Raw genomic sequence first — 15,394 nt, forward strand, 5'->3', positions numbered from 1 at the left:
CATTCACACTCACATTCATACCTATGGACAATTTGGAGTTGCTAATTAACCTAGCATGTTTTTGGAATGTGGGAGGAAACCGGAGTACCCGGAGAAAACCCACGCATGCACGGGGAGAACATGCAAACTCCACACAGGGATGGCCGAGGGTGGAATTGAACCCTAGTCTCCTAGCTGTGAGGGCAGCCTAATCACCAAAGTTAAATTCAGAAGTGGCCTTTACCTTCTTCTGGAGCACGTTGACCTTGCGCTCCTTGACGTCCAGCATGTCTTTAAGGTCGGTTATCTCGCCGTGCTGCGTGCTCTTCTCATCTGTTATCTCTGATATCTGCTGACTCTTTTTGGACAGAAGCGACTCCTTTTCCTCCAGGCGAATACGCAGAGCGTCCACCTGAGAAGGTAGAAGAAAAGTCACGAAATCAAACCGGCAACGATGGCATTTGGTGATAGGATGCTAGCAGTGCCTCTGTCTGCAGGATGGCGGCCCTCTGCTCCTTGGCTGTGAGAGACTCCTTGAGGACGTCCACGTGTTGTTTGCTGTCGGAAAACTGGTTGTTCAGAGTGTCCAGCTTGGTCCTGAGAGCCAGTAGTTCGCTGTCCTTACGATTCAGCTCCTGTTTGGCCTGATCCATCTGAACAAAAATTTAAAAAAAGAATAAAGAACGGACAAAATAGTTGCAAAAACAATTGTTTTACTCTTGTTCACTCAGCAAGCACACAAAGCCTTTTTGCCACTTTGCTGCAGTGGAAAAACATTTTTAGTTACTCACAGAGAAAATACACATTAGACATAAACAGGTTGGCCGGTTTGTGTGGACAGCGTACTTTAAATGGCCTTACACTCCAAATAAGAGGAAATAAGCCATGGAAGATGTAAATAAAACTGCTTCTCCAACAGTGTCACAGTAAATGTGTTCCCAAGAGAACCATAGTGCCTGTCTTACTGAACACTGACACCTAGTGGCCAAATATAAGACTGCACTACAAACACAATTGCAATGCTTCTTCTGCCTTGTATTTGGATTTTACGTCATTTAGTTAGATCATTTAGCCATTTTTAGGCTCAAAAATGTTTAATTTAGGCCAAATATGCATTTAAATATGCATTTTTGTAATAATAATAAGCCACGTTCTACCACAAAACAGTGATAAATATTTAAAAAACTGTGCTTTAGCAAAGGATTACTGTATATTACCTATTTTTTTACCTTTTGAATGATTTTTCCATGTTACTGGCATTCATTGTGAAAAGCAGAGAATGAATCTGCTCGCACTGGCAAACTTGTTTCCTTACTACGCATCTTATCTCATTCATTCATTCATTTTCTACCGCTTAGGTAAGTACTAAATATTACATAAATAGTACGTGTATTATTTTACACATTCAATCCACTTAATAGTACGGGTGTCACGGGACAGCCAACTCACGAGACGAGACGATAGACAGGATCGTGTTCAGGATTTTGGTTGATTTTGGCAAAATTCATTCATTCATTCATTTTTCTACCGCTTATCCATTACAAGGGTCGTAGGGGGGTGCTGGAGCGTATCCCAGCTGTCTTCAAGCAAGAGGCGGGGTACAACCTGGACTGGTGGCCAGCCAATCACAGGGCACATATAGACAAACAACCATTCACACTCACATTCATACCTATGGACAATTTGGAGTCGCCAATTAACCTAGCATGTTTTTGGAATGTGGGAGGAAACCGGAGTACCCGGAGAAAACCCACGCATGCACGGGGAGAACATGCAAACTCCACACAGAGATTGAAGAGGGGGGAATTGAACTCTGGTGTCCTTGCTGTGAGGTCTGAACCCTAACCACTTGACCTGCTGTAGTTTGTGAGAATGAAAAATATCGTTTTCCTCATGCTAATATCAATCTGATACTGATATCCATAGTATCAATATGGTATCAGGGTACCAGAGGACCATTTCTGACAGATTAAAAAATTCCAATTATTCCAAAAATAATTAAACTACTTGTTTTTAACATAAAGGGGGTGTGAAATGTGACTCAGCATTTCAGTGGCCCGGCTAGCTCAGTCGGTAGAGCATGAGACTCTTAATCTCAGGGTCGTGGGTTCGAGCCCCACGTTGGGCGTACCTTTTGAAGAAGCTTCCAAGCAAAGAAATACGATAGCCCCCCCCCACCCTGACCCCTCAACCTCGTAGGATTTGCTTCACTATATTATGGCGTCACTCAAAATGTACCCAAGCACACAACTTTATGTGAAGTAGACACACACACACAAGTGTAACTTTGTGTTGACAGTTAACTTTAAACTGTAATTGACATTAGTGGCTTAATAAGAGAACACCCATGTATGCACGGGAATGGGAATTGAACTCGGGTCTTCTAGCTGTGAGACCTGCTCACTAACCACTAGGCCGAGACCTGAGTCACACTTTGAAACCCTCACCTTAAGACGTCTTATAGTATGTAAGAATGCATAATGATTTGATATAAGCACACAGAGATAGCAGCCATCTTGCTTCCTGCATTGGTGCTGTAAGCCTATCATCACACCTACAAGCCAGCTAGAGGAACATGCAGGGAGGAGGTTAGAACTAACACTAATTAAGGAGCAATCGTTAGCGGAGAGGAGGTGAAGAGCGTCAGAATGAAAGCCAACAGAGACACGGAGGTGGCGTCTCTTACTGCGGACACCTCGCGCTGCAGCTCATTGGCCCGTTCCCTGAGCTCCTCCTTCTCTGATTGGCTGTGACCTAACTCTTCTTTCAGCTGATCAACCTGGCAAAGTGGGAGGGGGCAGTGGGAGGAGCATACGTATGTGGCACCCCGGTCGATGCATTTTTGGTACTCGTTCCTCCATGAAGTGGGTTACCTTGTTCTTCATGAACTTGGAGTGGGATCTGTACACCTCCATCTGCTTGATCTCCTCCTCTCGCTCCTCGCTGCTGAGCGCCCCGTTGGACTTGAGCATGTTCACCTCCTCCTCCAGCTCCCTCATGCCGCGCTCCAGCGAGCTAATCTTGGCATCCTGGATGGAGGGGGGGCAGAGAATGAGGAACATGCCTCACATTGACTTCTCAAAGCCTTACCTTCATTTCGATGACCGTCTGCAGGGCCTTCGTTTTGGTGGACTCAGGAGCTGCTTCGTACCTCCTGTGCAGCTCCTGGGGGACACAGACAACGTCAGCGGAGGACGGAGATCGAGGGTGGAGAGACGGACGTGGCGATGGAGGAGAAACGACAGCCGGGAAAGGGTGGATGGCGGGCGTGGGACGCGGCAAAGGGGCGGGGAAGGACGGCGAGTGCTGGATGTGCACCACCGAGGGAAGACGGTGAGGGAAGACGGCGGGGTGGTGGTGGCGAGATGGCGGGGACGACACGGGGAAGGAGGGAGAGGAGCGCAGCGGGGAGTGGTGCCGCGAGGGGGACGCCAGGAAGGGGGGTGACACGTGGAAAGGAGGCGGGATGGGGATGGAGGAGGCGGGAAAGGAAGGAGTAATGGGGGCAGAGGCCGGGTGGCGATGTTTCCCTCTGGCCGAGGCGCTGGCTTTGAGCCTCCGTGGGTCGATACGTCCGTCCCACATCCTCCAGACTCAAATAAACACGTGGCGGTTTCAAAAAACGTTTAAAAAGGCAACAGGAAGTGATACTCCACACAAAGTTGCTAGTTTAACTACCTGATACCAGCTGTTACCCCATCAAATCCCAGCCGTCAAATGAAGGGGGGGATGCAGAAGCATAAGAAGAAGAAGAAAAGGCAAAGAAAACCAGAGAGGGAAGGGAACAAAAGCAGAGGGCAGCCTGTCCGCATCACTGATTCTCTTTGGGAGGCCATGACAGCTAATGCATGACATAAACACACGTATGTGAAAGCATGTAGAATCATGCTATGTGCCTTCAGGCCATGAAGCTTATCATTTCCAGGGTGTTGGACATCATATGTATAGGCCATATAGGAAAAAAGTACTAAATACTACATAAATAGTACGTGCATTATTTTATACATTCAATCCACTTAATAGTACAGATGTCACGGGACAGCCAACTCACGAGACGAGACGATAGACAGGATCGTGTTCAGGATTTTGGTCCATGGGCAAAATTCATTCATTCATTCATTCATTTTCTACCGCTTATCCATCACGTAGGGGGTGCTGGAGCCTATCCCAGCTGTCTTCGGGCGAGAGATGCGGGGTACACCCTGGACTGGTGGCCAGCCAATCACAGGGCACATATAGACAAACAACCATTCACACTCACATTCATACCTATGGACAATTTGGAGTCGCTAATTAACCTAGCATGTTTTTGGAATGTGGGAGGAAACCGGAGTACCCGGAGAAAACCCACGCATGCACGGGGAGAACATGCAAACTCACACACAGAGATGGCCAAGGGTGGAATTGAACTCTGGTCTCCTAGCTAACCACTAGTCCACCATGCAGCCCCACTTCCAGGGTGTTAGACATAATATGTTTTGGCCATGGAAAAAAATTCAATCCACTTAATAGTACGGGTGTCACGGGACAGCCAACTCACGAGACGAGACGATAGACAGGATCGTGTTCAGGATTTTGGTCGATGGAAAAAATGAATTAATTCATTCATTTTTCTACCGCTTATCCATCAAGAGGGCGCCGCGGCGGGTGCTGGAGCCTATCCCAGCTGTCTTCGGGCGAGCCAGCCAATCACAGAGCACATATAGACAAACAAACATTCACACTCACATTCATACCTATGGACAATTTGAAGTCGTCAATTAACCTAGCATGTTTTTGGAATGTGGGAGGAAACCGGAGTACCCGGAGAAAACCCACGCAGGCACGGGGATGGGAATTGAACTCGGGTCTCCTAGCTGTGAGACCTGCACGCTAACCACTAGGCCGCTGAGGACTTCAGGGGAGGTGCAACAGCTTGAGAAAAATTATTCACCTGAGTTATGTTTAAGGGCTAAATCAACCCCCCCCACCTGGTCCCCCCGTGATTCTGATAATCTCTGAGGTAGGCTCACACTTGAGGTAGGCTCACGCCAATTAACCTAGCATGTTTTTGGAATGTGGGAGGAAACCGGAGTGTCTTCATGTCTTATAAAACTCCTGGCATTTTAAAGGGTTAAAATGCAAAGCAGAGTCATTCACTAACCGGCTTTCAGCAACAGAGGGCGCTGTTGTATTAAAGAAGCTCCAGCAGTGAAGGTGTAGAGTGGGTGGAATATGACGTTTATGAGTATTGAATAAGTTTCATATGACGACAGAAACCTGCTTTAATGAGACGGAAACTCACCTCTCTGAGTTGCAGCATCTCCTTGTCCTTCTGCTCCAGCAGGCCCTCCAGCTGGTGGATGGTCATCTCGGCGTCAGCCAGGCGTCTCGTCCGCTCGTGGTCCTCCTCGGTGGCGCGTGACGACAGACCTTTGCTCTGAAGCATCTCCAGAAGCTTCTTGATGGACTCGTCCCTGTCGCAAAACGAAGACACGTACGATGGCTTTTCAGGAAAAACGTTCGCCCAAAGATGACTTTACCTTGCGGTCAGGGTGTGCTTCTGGGTGTCGATCCTCAGCTCCATTTCCTCAACCGTCTTCCTCAGGAGGAAGAGCTCTTTCACTTGTCGCTCGTATTCGCCGTGGAGACGCAGGAAGTTCTCCTCTGTCATCTCCTGTGGGGAGACGGCCTGCAGGGACCCGAGGCGGCCCGACTCGGAGTAGTCGGACTGGAAGAGCTGGTTGAGGTCCCGCTGGATTCGTAGCTCATCTTGCAGGGCTTGGATGGTGCACTGGAGATGCTGGGGAGGAGAGAGCAGTGATAGTAACCCTATGACTTTATTAGCAGTCATTGTAATGGTAATGGTAATGGTTGAATTTCATTTGAACATGCATCAGATTACAATTGCATGCATCCCATAATCAGTTCACAGTTCCACATGTCCAAAAGGAGTAGGAAGAAGCAAAGCTTATTAAATCCTACCCCTCCATCTGGTACTTTTACAATCAGAAACTGTTACATTTGTTCACTTCCTGCTTTCCTAATATAATGTATTTATTTATGTTATTAATTTTTATTTTTAAAAATATTTTTTATTTTTTGTCACATACCGAAGTACGAGGTGATGTGACCATATATATTATTGTATATTTAGTATATATTTACTATTTATTTATTATTTATGATACATTTATTAATTTATTGATATATGAAAAAATTGTGTTTTATTTATTACTAGCGTCGTACCTAGCATTAAAAAATTAATTGCTGAATAATTTTGTCGGAAGAAGAAGCAAAGCTTATTAAGTCCTACCCCTCCATCTGGTACTTTTACTGTTAGATTTGTTCACTTCCTGCTTTCATAGTATAATGTATTCATTTATTTTTTATTTTTTTAAATATTTTTTTCTTTTTTGTCACGTACCGAAGTACGAGGTGATATGACCATATATATTATATATTTAGTATATATTTACTATTTAGTTATTATTTATTATAAATTTATTAATTTCTTGATATATGAAAAAATTGTGTTTTATTACTCGGGTCGTACCTAGTATTAAAAAATTAATTAATTAATTACTGAATAATTTGGCCGGAAGAAGAAGCAAAGCTTATTAAATCCTACCCCTCCATCTGGTACTTTTACAATCAGTAACTGTTACATTTGTTCACTTCCTGCTTTCCTAATATAGTTAAAGTTTTTTTTAATTATAATTTTTTTATTTTTTTTTATTTTCACATCAACTGCTTGTATTGTTTCTTGAATTGGCTCATCGTTGTGCATTGTTTGAGGTCCTTACTCAATCCATTCCATAGTTTGATTCCACATACTGAAATGCTATTCTAATACACTCTATATCATTAGAGTGCTGTTGGAATTGAGCGCTGCTGTTTACGTGTTAAGGCAAGAGGAATAAAAAAAAGTGTTAGACTCTGTGAGGACCGTCACTGTCCTCGGTCCACTGTCACATCAGAAAGTTGCAGCTTGTGTTAATTATGCATAAAAAAGTTATGGTAATTCATGAAACAAATTTAGTTCCCGTCAGGATAGCATTATTTTAGACAGCAGTAGCAGTAAACACAACAGCATTCCCTAACGCCACACACAATTTCTGCATAAATTAATGACGCAGGCATGCAAACACGGACGCACAACCGCGCCGTCGCTCTTATCAAGCGTACAAAAAGCACATCTGAGTTGCACGGGTAAACAAACAGTCTTGCACGAATGCTGAACTGCAAGAGGATTGGTATGATGGATTCAGACAGTAAGAACACGCACGCTTGTGCCAGATCTCCCACCGGCACACGCAGCTGGAACACGGAGCTGAGAAATGCCAGACCGCTTGAGAGAGAGGCGAAGGAGACGCAGGAGGGGAAATAATTGAGGCACCCATTAGGAATTGTAATTAGGTTTCTGCTGAGTCATCTTTAGAGCCATTGCTATTTATTTTTAGACTATCGCCAAACCAAAACAGACAATTCAATAATTTCAATGTGGCGCTTTGATGGCCTCTTTTAAAAAGTGGAAATTATGAGATAAAAAAGTTATAATTGTGAGATAAGTCATAATTATGACATAAGCCATAATTATGAAATAAAAAGTCAAAGTGATGAGATAAAAAGTGGGAATTATGAGATTAAAAAAGTCTTCATTATGAGAAAAAAGTGAAAATGATGAGATAAAAAGTCTTAATTAGGAGAAAAAAGTCAAAAATGATAATTAGACAAATGATAAAAACATGATAGTTTAAGTTTAGTTGAATAGTAAATAGATAAAAAGTGGAAATTATGAGATTTAACATCATAATTATGAGATAGGAAGTCATAATTATGAGTTTAAAAAGTCCTAATTATGAGATAAGTCATAATAATGAAATAAAAAATTGAAATTATGAGATAAAATGTCTTAATTATGAGTTTAAAAAGTCATAATTATGAGATAAGTCATAATAATGAAATAAACATTTGAAATTATGAGATAAAATGTCTTAATTATGAGAAAAAAAGTCAAAATGATGATATAAAAAGTGGAAATTATGTAATTTAACATTACAGTTATGAGATGGGAAGTCATGATTATGAAATAAAAATCAAAATTCTGAGATAAAACGTCTTAATTGGGAGAAAAAAAAGTGCAAATGATGAGATAAGCAGTGGAATTTAAGCGGTGGACTTCCTATCTCATAGGAAGTCATAATTATGAGTTTTTAAAAAGTCATGAGATAAGTCATAATAATCAACAAAGTTGAAATTATGAGATATAATGTCTTAATGAGAAACAAAAGTTAAAATGATGAGATAAAAAAGTGGAAATTGTGAGATAAAAATGTCATAATAGTGAGATAAGCCATAATTATGAAACAAAAAGTCAAAATGATGAGATAAAAAGTGGAAATTATGAGATTTAACATCATAATTATGAGATAGGAAGTCATAATTATGAGATGAAAAAGTCATAATTAGGAGAAAGAAATGAGATAAGCAGTGATAAGCAGTGATAATGATGAGCTATAATATCGTAATTATGAGACAGGAAGTGCTAATTGATGAGATAACTGTCAGGGGACCTTTAACAGGTGACCCTCCAAGCATGATGCTAACATTAGCAGAGTCTTTTGTTGAACAACGGGAAGAAAAAGAGGAATAGAAACCGGCGCTGACAAACTCAATATTTTCCATCTTGCTTTCAAAAGGAATTATGTTGGAATTTAGAGGAGAGAGAAATCCGTGTCGCTTCATTCCGAGCCGCCTCTTCGTTCCCTGGAGCCAATGCTCATCTGTCCTTCAACATTAACCATCTCTGTACGATTACTCCTCCATCTCATCCCTCGCTCGCCGGCTGGCTGGCTGGCTGGCTGAGTCACGCTTGGCCCGTCCAACCTCGCAACGCAAGCATAAACATATACAGGAAGCACATATGCACATCATCGCCCACTCGCACATCACCAGCGTCAAGGTGGAGGATGAAGGGAGAAGATAATAATACAAATATAGTATCACATTCCACTTAATGTGTGCACAACAAAACGGGAATGCGTACGGATAGCAAAGAGCGAATGCTGAATGGCCGACGGGAAGCTGGAGCGAGATGCTGACCCTAATCAGTCGCTTTGAGATGCAACATCAGGGTCAGTGGCGGGTTGAAAACAAGAGGAAAGCGGCCAGCTGTCACATGTATTTAACATGAGCGCTTTCACGTCACATGGTAAAGAGTCAAGGGAAGCGGGCCGTTTCATTCCATTGCCCGAAAGCCGCTCCTTATAAGGAGAGACGTGGCTACCGCGGGCCTCGGCACGCAAAACAAAAACACACTCCGAGGCGGAGGGAAAGAAAGTGAAAGGAGGAGGAGGAGGCTCCTGGAAGGAAAGTAAAACACTCCGCCCTTGCAAGCTTTCCTATTTCCAGGCTCATGGGTGCACGAGTGCTGGCATATTTGTTATCGTTAAAGTATCAAACGTTTGAGCACCTGAGATAAAAAAAAAAGTCAGAATTATGAGATAAGTCATAATAATGAAATAGAAAAGTTGAAATTACAAGCTAAAAAGTCTTAATAATGAGAAAAAAAGTCAAAATGATGAGATAAAAAGTGGAAATTATGAGATTAAAAAAGTCATAATAGTGAGATAAGTCAAAATGATGAGCTAAAAAGTTGAAATTATGGAGATAAAAATGTCATAATAGTGAGATAGGTCATAATTATGACATAAGCCATAATTATTAAAAAAAAGTCAGAATGATGAGATAAAAAGTGGAAATTATGAGATAAAAAAGTCTTAATTATGAAAAAAAGTCAAAATGATGAGATAAAAAGTGGATATTATGAGGTTTAACATCATAATTATGACTTTTTAATCCCATAATTATGATGCTAAATTATGATGGTATTAATTATTAATTAGTTATGATATTAATTATGAGATTAAAAAGTCATAATTATGAAATAAAATCAAAATTATGACCTAAAATGTATTAATTATGAGAAAAAAGTCAAAATTATGAGATCAAAAGTGGAAATTATGAGATAAAAAGTCATAATAGTGAGATAAGTCATAATTATGACATAAGCCATAATTGTTAAATAAAAAGTCAAAATGATGAGATAAAATGTGGAAATTATGAGATGAAAAAGTCATAATGATGACATAAGCCATAATTATTAAATAAAAAGTCAAAATGACGAGATAAAAAGTTGAAATTATGAGATAAAAAAAAGTCTTAATAATGAGAAAAAAGTCAAAATGATGATTATAAGTTTGAGTATTATAAGAAGTCAAATGATGAGATAAAAAAGTGGAATTATGAGATTTTTTCATCATAATTATGAGATTAAAAAAAAAGTCATAATTATGAAATAAAAATCTAAATTATGAGATAAATATTAATTGGGAGAAAAAAAGTCCAAATGATGAGATAAGCAGTGTAAATGATGAGATATAATATCGTAATTATGAGACAGGAAGTGCTAATTAAAAGCTACAGAGTCCAAATGATGAGATAACAGTCAGGGGACCTTTAATGGGTGCCAGTGAAACGTAGACACCCCTCCAAGCATGCCCCCATTTTTTTACCTCCCTTCCCTCTCCCTTCCCTTCCCCCCCACCTAGCGTCCTAAACAAACATGCAGGTTTGAGGACCATCTGTTAGGCATGAGCGTTCATGTGTGAAGAACGCACGTTGTGAACACGCTCCAAAGCCGAGGCGTGTGTTTTTTTTTTTTTTAAGGGTTTCTTTCTCCCTGTCATGTATCCCGAAAAGAGTCCGGAAGGAGTACGGAAGGAGTGAAGGGGGAATAATGAGTCATGAGACGGTAGAGGCCCGGGCGGATGATCATGGCCGTCTTTTTAGAGGATGGCATCATGCGTCAAACACAGGCCGGGCCTTGAAGACCTGGCCTTTTTATAAACTGCTGAGTCATCATGGCCACCCGGAGCCCGGTTATTAATGCGAGATAAGAAAACAAACCGATGACCGCTTATAGCGCCGCCATGAGCGCATCCACTTTCAACGTGCTCATCCCTCATTCATTTTTCATCCCTAACATTCTCACTTTCGCTTTCTCACTTGTTAGCTCAATCAATTATTTCTTCATTTCCGTAAGCTGCCGTCCGTTTCTGCACACAGCACTGGTCCGTTTATATTTTGCATCCATCTTGACAATCTTACATTCTTCCCCTTCCCCTTCCGCGTTTCATTTTGGCTGAGATAAGCATTTTTTTCATCAGGAAATAAGCACTACTTCTTTCTGTGAACATGAACCATGGACATTCATTCATTCATTCATTCACAAGGGTGCTGGAGCCTATCCCAGCTGTCTTCGGGCGAGAGGCGGGGTACACCCTGGACTGGTGGCCAGCCAGCCAATCACACGGCACATATAGACAAACAACCATTCACACTCACATTCATACCTATGGACAATTTGGAGTCGCTAATTAAACTAGCATGTTTTTGGAATGTGGGAGGAAACCGGAGTACCGAGGGTGGAATCGAACCCTGGTCTCCGAGCTGTGAGGTCTGCGTGCTAACCACCGTGCAGCCCTGTTGTCAACAAATAAAACCCATGTAGTCACCTTTGTACTTCTATTATTACTCATACTGTATGCTACAGCAAGCTACCAAGCTAACTAGCCAGCCACCAATTGAGTTGATCTGAACTTAATTCCAAACAAAGTAGGGAAAAAAGGACAAAGAAAGTAGCCAAAAAAGTACCACTTCCACACACAATGGGATAACTCTTTAAACTACATTGTGTCCGACATGCCAGGTTAATGTCTCATCAGTGTAACATTACATGGTGTAACCAGAATACTACATACGATGTGTCTTTCAATATTTTTGACTAATAAATCAACCACAAAAGAGCGATCGTTTATGAATTCATTCATTTTTGAAAAGCCAGCATAGAGCGAGACTGGTGGCCATGCAGCCAATCACAGGGCACATATAAACAAACAACCATTCACACTCACATTCATACCTATGGACAATTTGGAGTCGCCAATTAACCTAGCATGTTTTTGGAATGTGGGAGGAAACCGGAGTACCCGGAGAAAACCCACGCATGCACGGGGAGAACATGCAAACTCCACACAGAGATGGCCGAGGGTGGAATTGAACCCGGATCTCCTAGCTGGGAGGTCTGCGCGCTAACCACACGACCACCATGCAGCCCAACCATGGACATCTCAAGAAAAAAAACGGCATTTATTTTTCTTTATAATATTCAGAGGATCCGCATGGTGCACTAGTGGTTAGCATGTTTGCCTCACAGTAACACCTGGGTTCAAATCTCTGCTTGTGTGGAGTTTGCATGTTTGTGGGTTTTCTCCGGGTATTCCGGTTTCCTCCCACATTCCAAAGACAGCGAGCTAACGCTTAGCTTCATTGGCGACTTCATTTTCTACCGCTTATCCTCACGAGGGGTGCTGGAGCCTATCCTTCGGGTGAGAGGCAGGGTATACCCTGGCCTGGTGGCCAGCCAATCACAGGGCACATATAGACAAACAACCATTCACACTCACATTCATGATATTAAATAATACAAAATTAAATAAAAAAGTAAATCATGTGATATTAAATAATATGAAATAATATTTCAAGGATATTCTGGTAATATTGTAACTTCTTTCCTCCTTAGAATACAACTTTTAAAATTACAGAAAATACTTTTCATTTCAGACCATTTTTATCTCCTATTTATGACTTTATTCCCATAATATTAAGACTTTTATTCTAGTGACATTTTAACTTTTTTCACAGCTTAATTTTCCAACTTTATATGGTCTTCTGTTTGTATTTGATAGTTTATTATTTTTAAAATTTTTAATTAAATTTTTAGTATTTCAACTTTATGCTACCACTTTTTTTTATCATTATTCTTGTGAAATTACAACTTTTTTTCTAAATATTTTCACTCTATTCTTAAATAAATTGACTGTAGACTTGTTGTTGTTTTCTTGTTTGATTGTATTTTTAGAATGTGTTGCAGGCCAACAAAAAAACAACAACCGTGGGTCAAAAATGGCCCGCGGGCTTCACTTTGGACACCCTTGTCCTCTCCCTTTTCAGACATGGCGAATTGTGTAAGTGTAAACAAGCAACGTTCCTTACAGTAAGACTTTTTTTTTTTAATATACAGTAAAACATACTGCTGGGGTTGTGTTGCGTTAATGAAATTAGAAATGCTGCGTTCAAAGCCAAATGTAATAACATTAAGTGCTGAGCAGCAGATTATAGGACTTTAACGAGTGGCGCTTTGTGGGATTTGGGCACCACTGTTTTTTGTTTTTTTTTTGTCCTGTATTCAGATAAAATTGTCTTAACCCATCAATTACTATTATAATTAATTATAACTAATTATAAAAACATATACTGTGCGTATGAAACCCGATTTTAAAGGAACATGCGTGCAGATTGCCCGCGCTAAACTGTACCAATTGTACTGACGTACACACAAAACAGCTGGCACCCACTTTTACACGGGAGATAAAGGAACAACCATCCAAATGAATAAATAAAATGCATGGGTACACACACACACACACACACACAAATCAGTCTCAAACACACAACCCCCTTTTTTTCCACACTGGCACACACACACACACTCCAGCCTGGAGTACAGCCGACAGTAGTTAGCAGGAAGGACAGTGCGGTTATTGTTTAGTTCACTACTGGATGGATGGATGGATGGATGGATGGATGGATGGATGGATGGGTGGATGAATAGATGGATGGACGGATGGATTGACGGACAAATGGCTACCATTTATAGGGTAGCACAGACAGCAGAGTAGGAGAAATAAATGGAGGAAACCATAGCATTCCAGGCATTCCATATTCCTCCTTTCTCCCCCCCCCCCACCTCTCCATGTGAGACGTGCTGACCTGCAGCGATCAAACGGTTGCGGTGAAACTAATCATTCTCTCTCTCTCTCTGTCTGTGTGAGTGAGAATAAAAAAGGCAGCAGTGCACAGGTCCAAATCCAGCCCGGGAATGACATCGGAACGACGACTAACAGCAGAATATTCCTAAAAGCAGCAGTGCTAGCATGACTTGACTTGAGGTTGTGCACAGAACAAATATGCACATCGGTATGGAGTACTTGTTTATACATCATTGCATATCATAACAACACAAAGATGACCATGCAGCTACAGGATGTCCCGCCCCTTCTCTGCCTTAAGCCAATAGTTTTGTAGTAGTAGTTTTGTAGCACCGTCATACAGAGGACATTTGGCCGCATTGACATTACACACAAAGTAAAAATAATAATAAAGGGTCCTTAGCCTCCTGAAAATGTGGTCCCCTGAACAACCCTGGTCTTTGGTCACGGTCTGCATTGCAGTGATTGTGACGCTACGGCCAGGCCTGCTCCGCAGGTCCAGATGGAGAGCGAGGAGAGCGAGGAGTCAACGCTGACCCGCTGTCAAGTGTAAAATTCTTCCTAGTCGCTTGTAATGGAAAAATGTAACACTGAGAGAAAGATAAGTGCATAGCTCTCATAGCTCTCACCAAGAGTGTACGTTTTATGTGCATGCATTTGTTTACATGTTGTGCAAAGAGGCTGCACGGCGGACGAGTGGTTAGCACGCAGACCTCACAGCTAGGAGAACAGGGTTCAATTCCACCCTCGGCTATCTCTGTGTGGAGTTTGCATGTTCTCCCCGTGCATGCGTGGGTTTTCTACGGGTATTCCGGTTTCCTCCCACATTCCAAAAACATGCTAGGTTAATTGGAGACTCCAAATTGTCCATAGGTTGATGAAAAAGTGGTAGCATAAAGTTGAAATATTTGAGAAATTGTAAAATTTAAATTTGATCAAAAACTAACAGAAGACCATATAAAGTTGGAAAATTAAGTTATGAAAAAAGTTAAAATGTCACTAGAATAAAAGTCTTAATATTATGGGAATAAAGTCATAAATAGGAGATAAAAATGAAAAGTATTTTCATTCATTCATTCATTTTCTTCCGCTTTTCCTCACGAGGGTCGCGGGGGTACTGTAGCCTATCCCAGCTGTCTTTGGGCGAGAGGCGGGGTACACCCTGGACTGGTGGCCAGCCAATCACAGGGCACATATAGACAAACAACCATTCACACTCACATTCATACCTATGGACAATTTGGAGTCGCCAATTAACCTAGCATGTTTTTGGAATGTTTTTCGGAGTAACCGGAGAAAACCCACGCATGCACGGGGAGAACATGCAAACTCCACACAGAGATGGTGGAATTGAACCCTGGTCTCCTAGCTGTGAGGTCTGCGCGCTAACCACTCGCCCGCTGTGCCGCCCGAAAAGTAATTTTCATTTTGTAATTTTACAAGAATAAAGTCCCAATATAAAGAGCAAAAAAGTTATTTTAAGGAGGAAAGAAGTTACAATATTACCAGAATATCCTTGAAATATTATTTCATATTATTTA

At 41.5% G+C, this 15,394-nt stretch overlaps 1 protein-coding gene and 1 non-coding gene across 15 annotated transcripts in view; one reads left to right on the top strand and one right to left on the bottom strand.

Moving 5' to 3' along the window:
- LOC131132354 (ELKS/Rab6-interacting/CAST family member 1-like) overlaps window positions 1–15,394 on the bottom strand; it is a 91,897-nt gene that overhangs the window by 66,000 nt on the left and 10,503 nt on the right. For 8 of the 14 annotated variants that reach the window (XR_009130357.1, XR_009130355.1, XR_009130356.1 and 5 more), the window contains exons 5-11: window positions 5,502–5,761; window positions 5,264–5,435; window positions 3,070–3,144; window positions 2,853–3,008; window positions 2,666–2,758; window positions 465–632; window positions 224–391 (exon numbers count right to left, since the gene is read on the bottom strand). Coding sequence is in view for 9 of the 14 variants with exons in the window: in XM_058077916.1 (XP_057933899.1) it covers window positions 224–391; window positions 465–632; window positions 2,666–2,758; window positions 2,853–3,008; window positions 3,070–3,144; window positions 5,264–5,435; window positions 5,502–5,761 (1,092 nt within the window). In the remaining 5 variants the exon portion in view is untranslated. The remainder of the gene's footprint in view (window positions 1–223; window positions 392–464; window positions 633–2,665; window positions 2,759–2,852; window positions 3,009–3,069; window positions 3,145–5,263; window positions 5,436–5,501; window positions 5,762–15,394) is intronic. The other 6 variants (XR_009130359.1, XR_009130358.1, XM_058077912.1 and 3 more) reach the window with 1 other exon arrangement.
- On the top strand, window positions 2,035–2,107 carry trnak-cuu (transfer RNA lysine (anticodon CUU)). Its single transcript has one exon. It is a non-coding gene; the product is annotated as a tRNA-Lys (tRNA).

This window comes from Doryrhamphus excisus, chromosome 7 (genome assembly GCF_030265055.1).
Source record: "Doryrhamphus excisus isolate RoL2022-K1 chromosome 7, RoL_Dexc_1.0, whole genome shotgun sequence".
NCBI lineage: Eukaryota > Metazoa > Chordata > Actinopteri > Syngnathiformes > Syngnathidae > Doryrhamphus > Doryrhamphus excisus.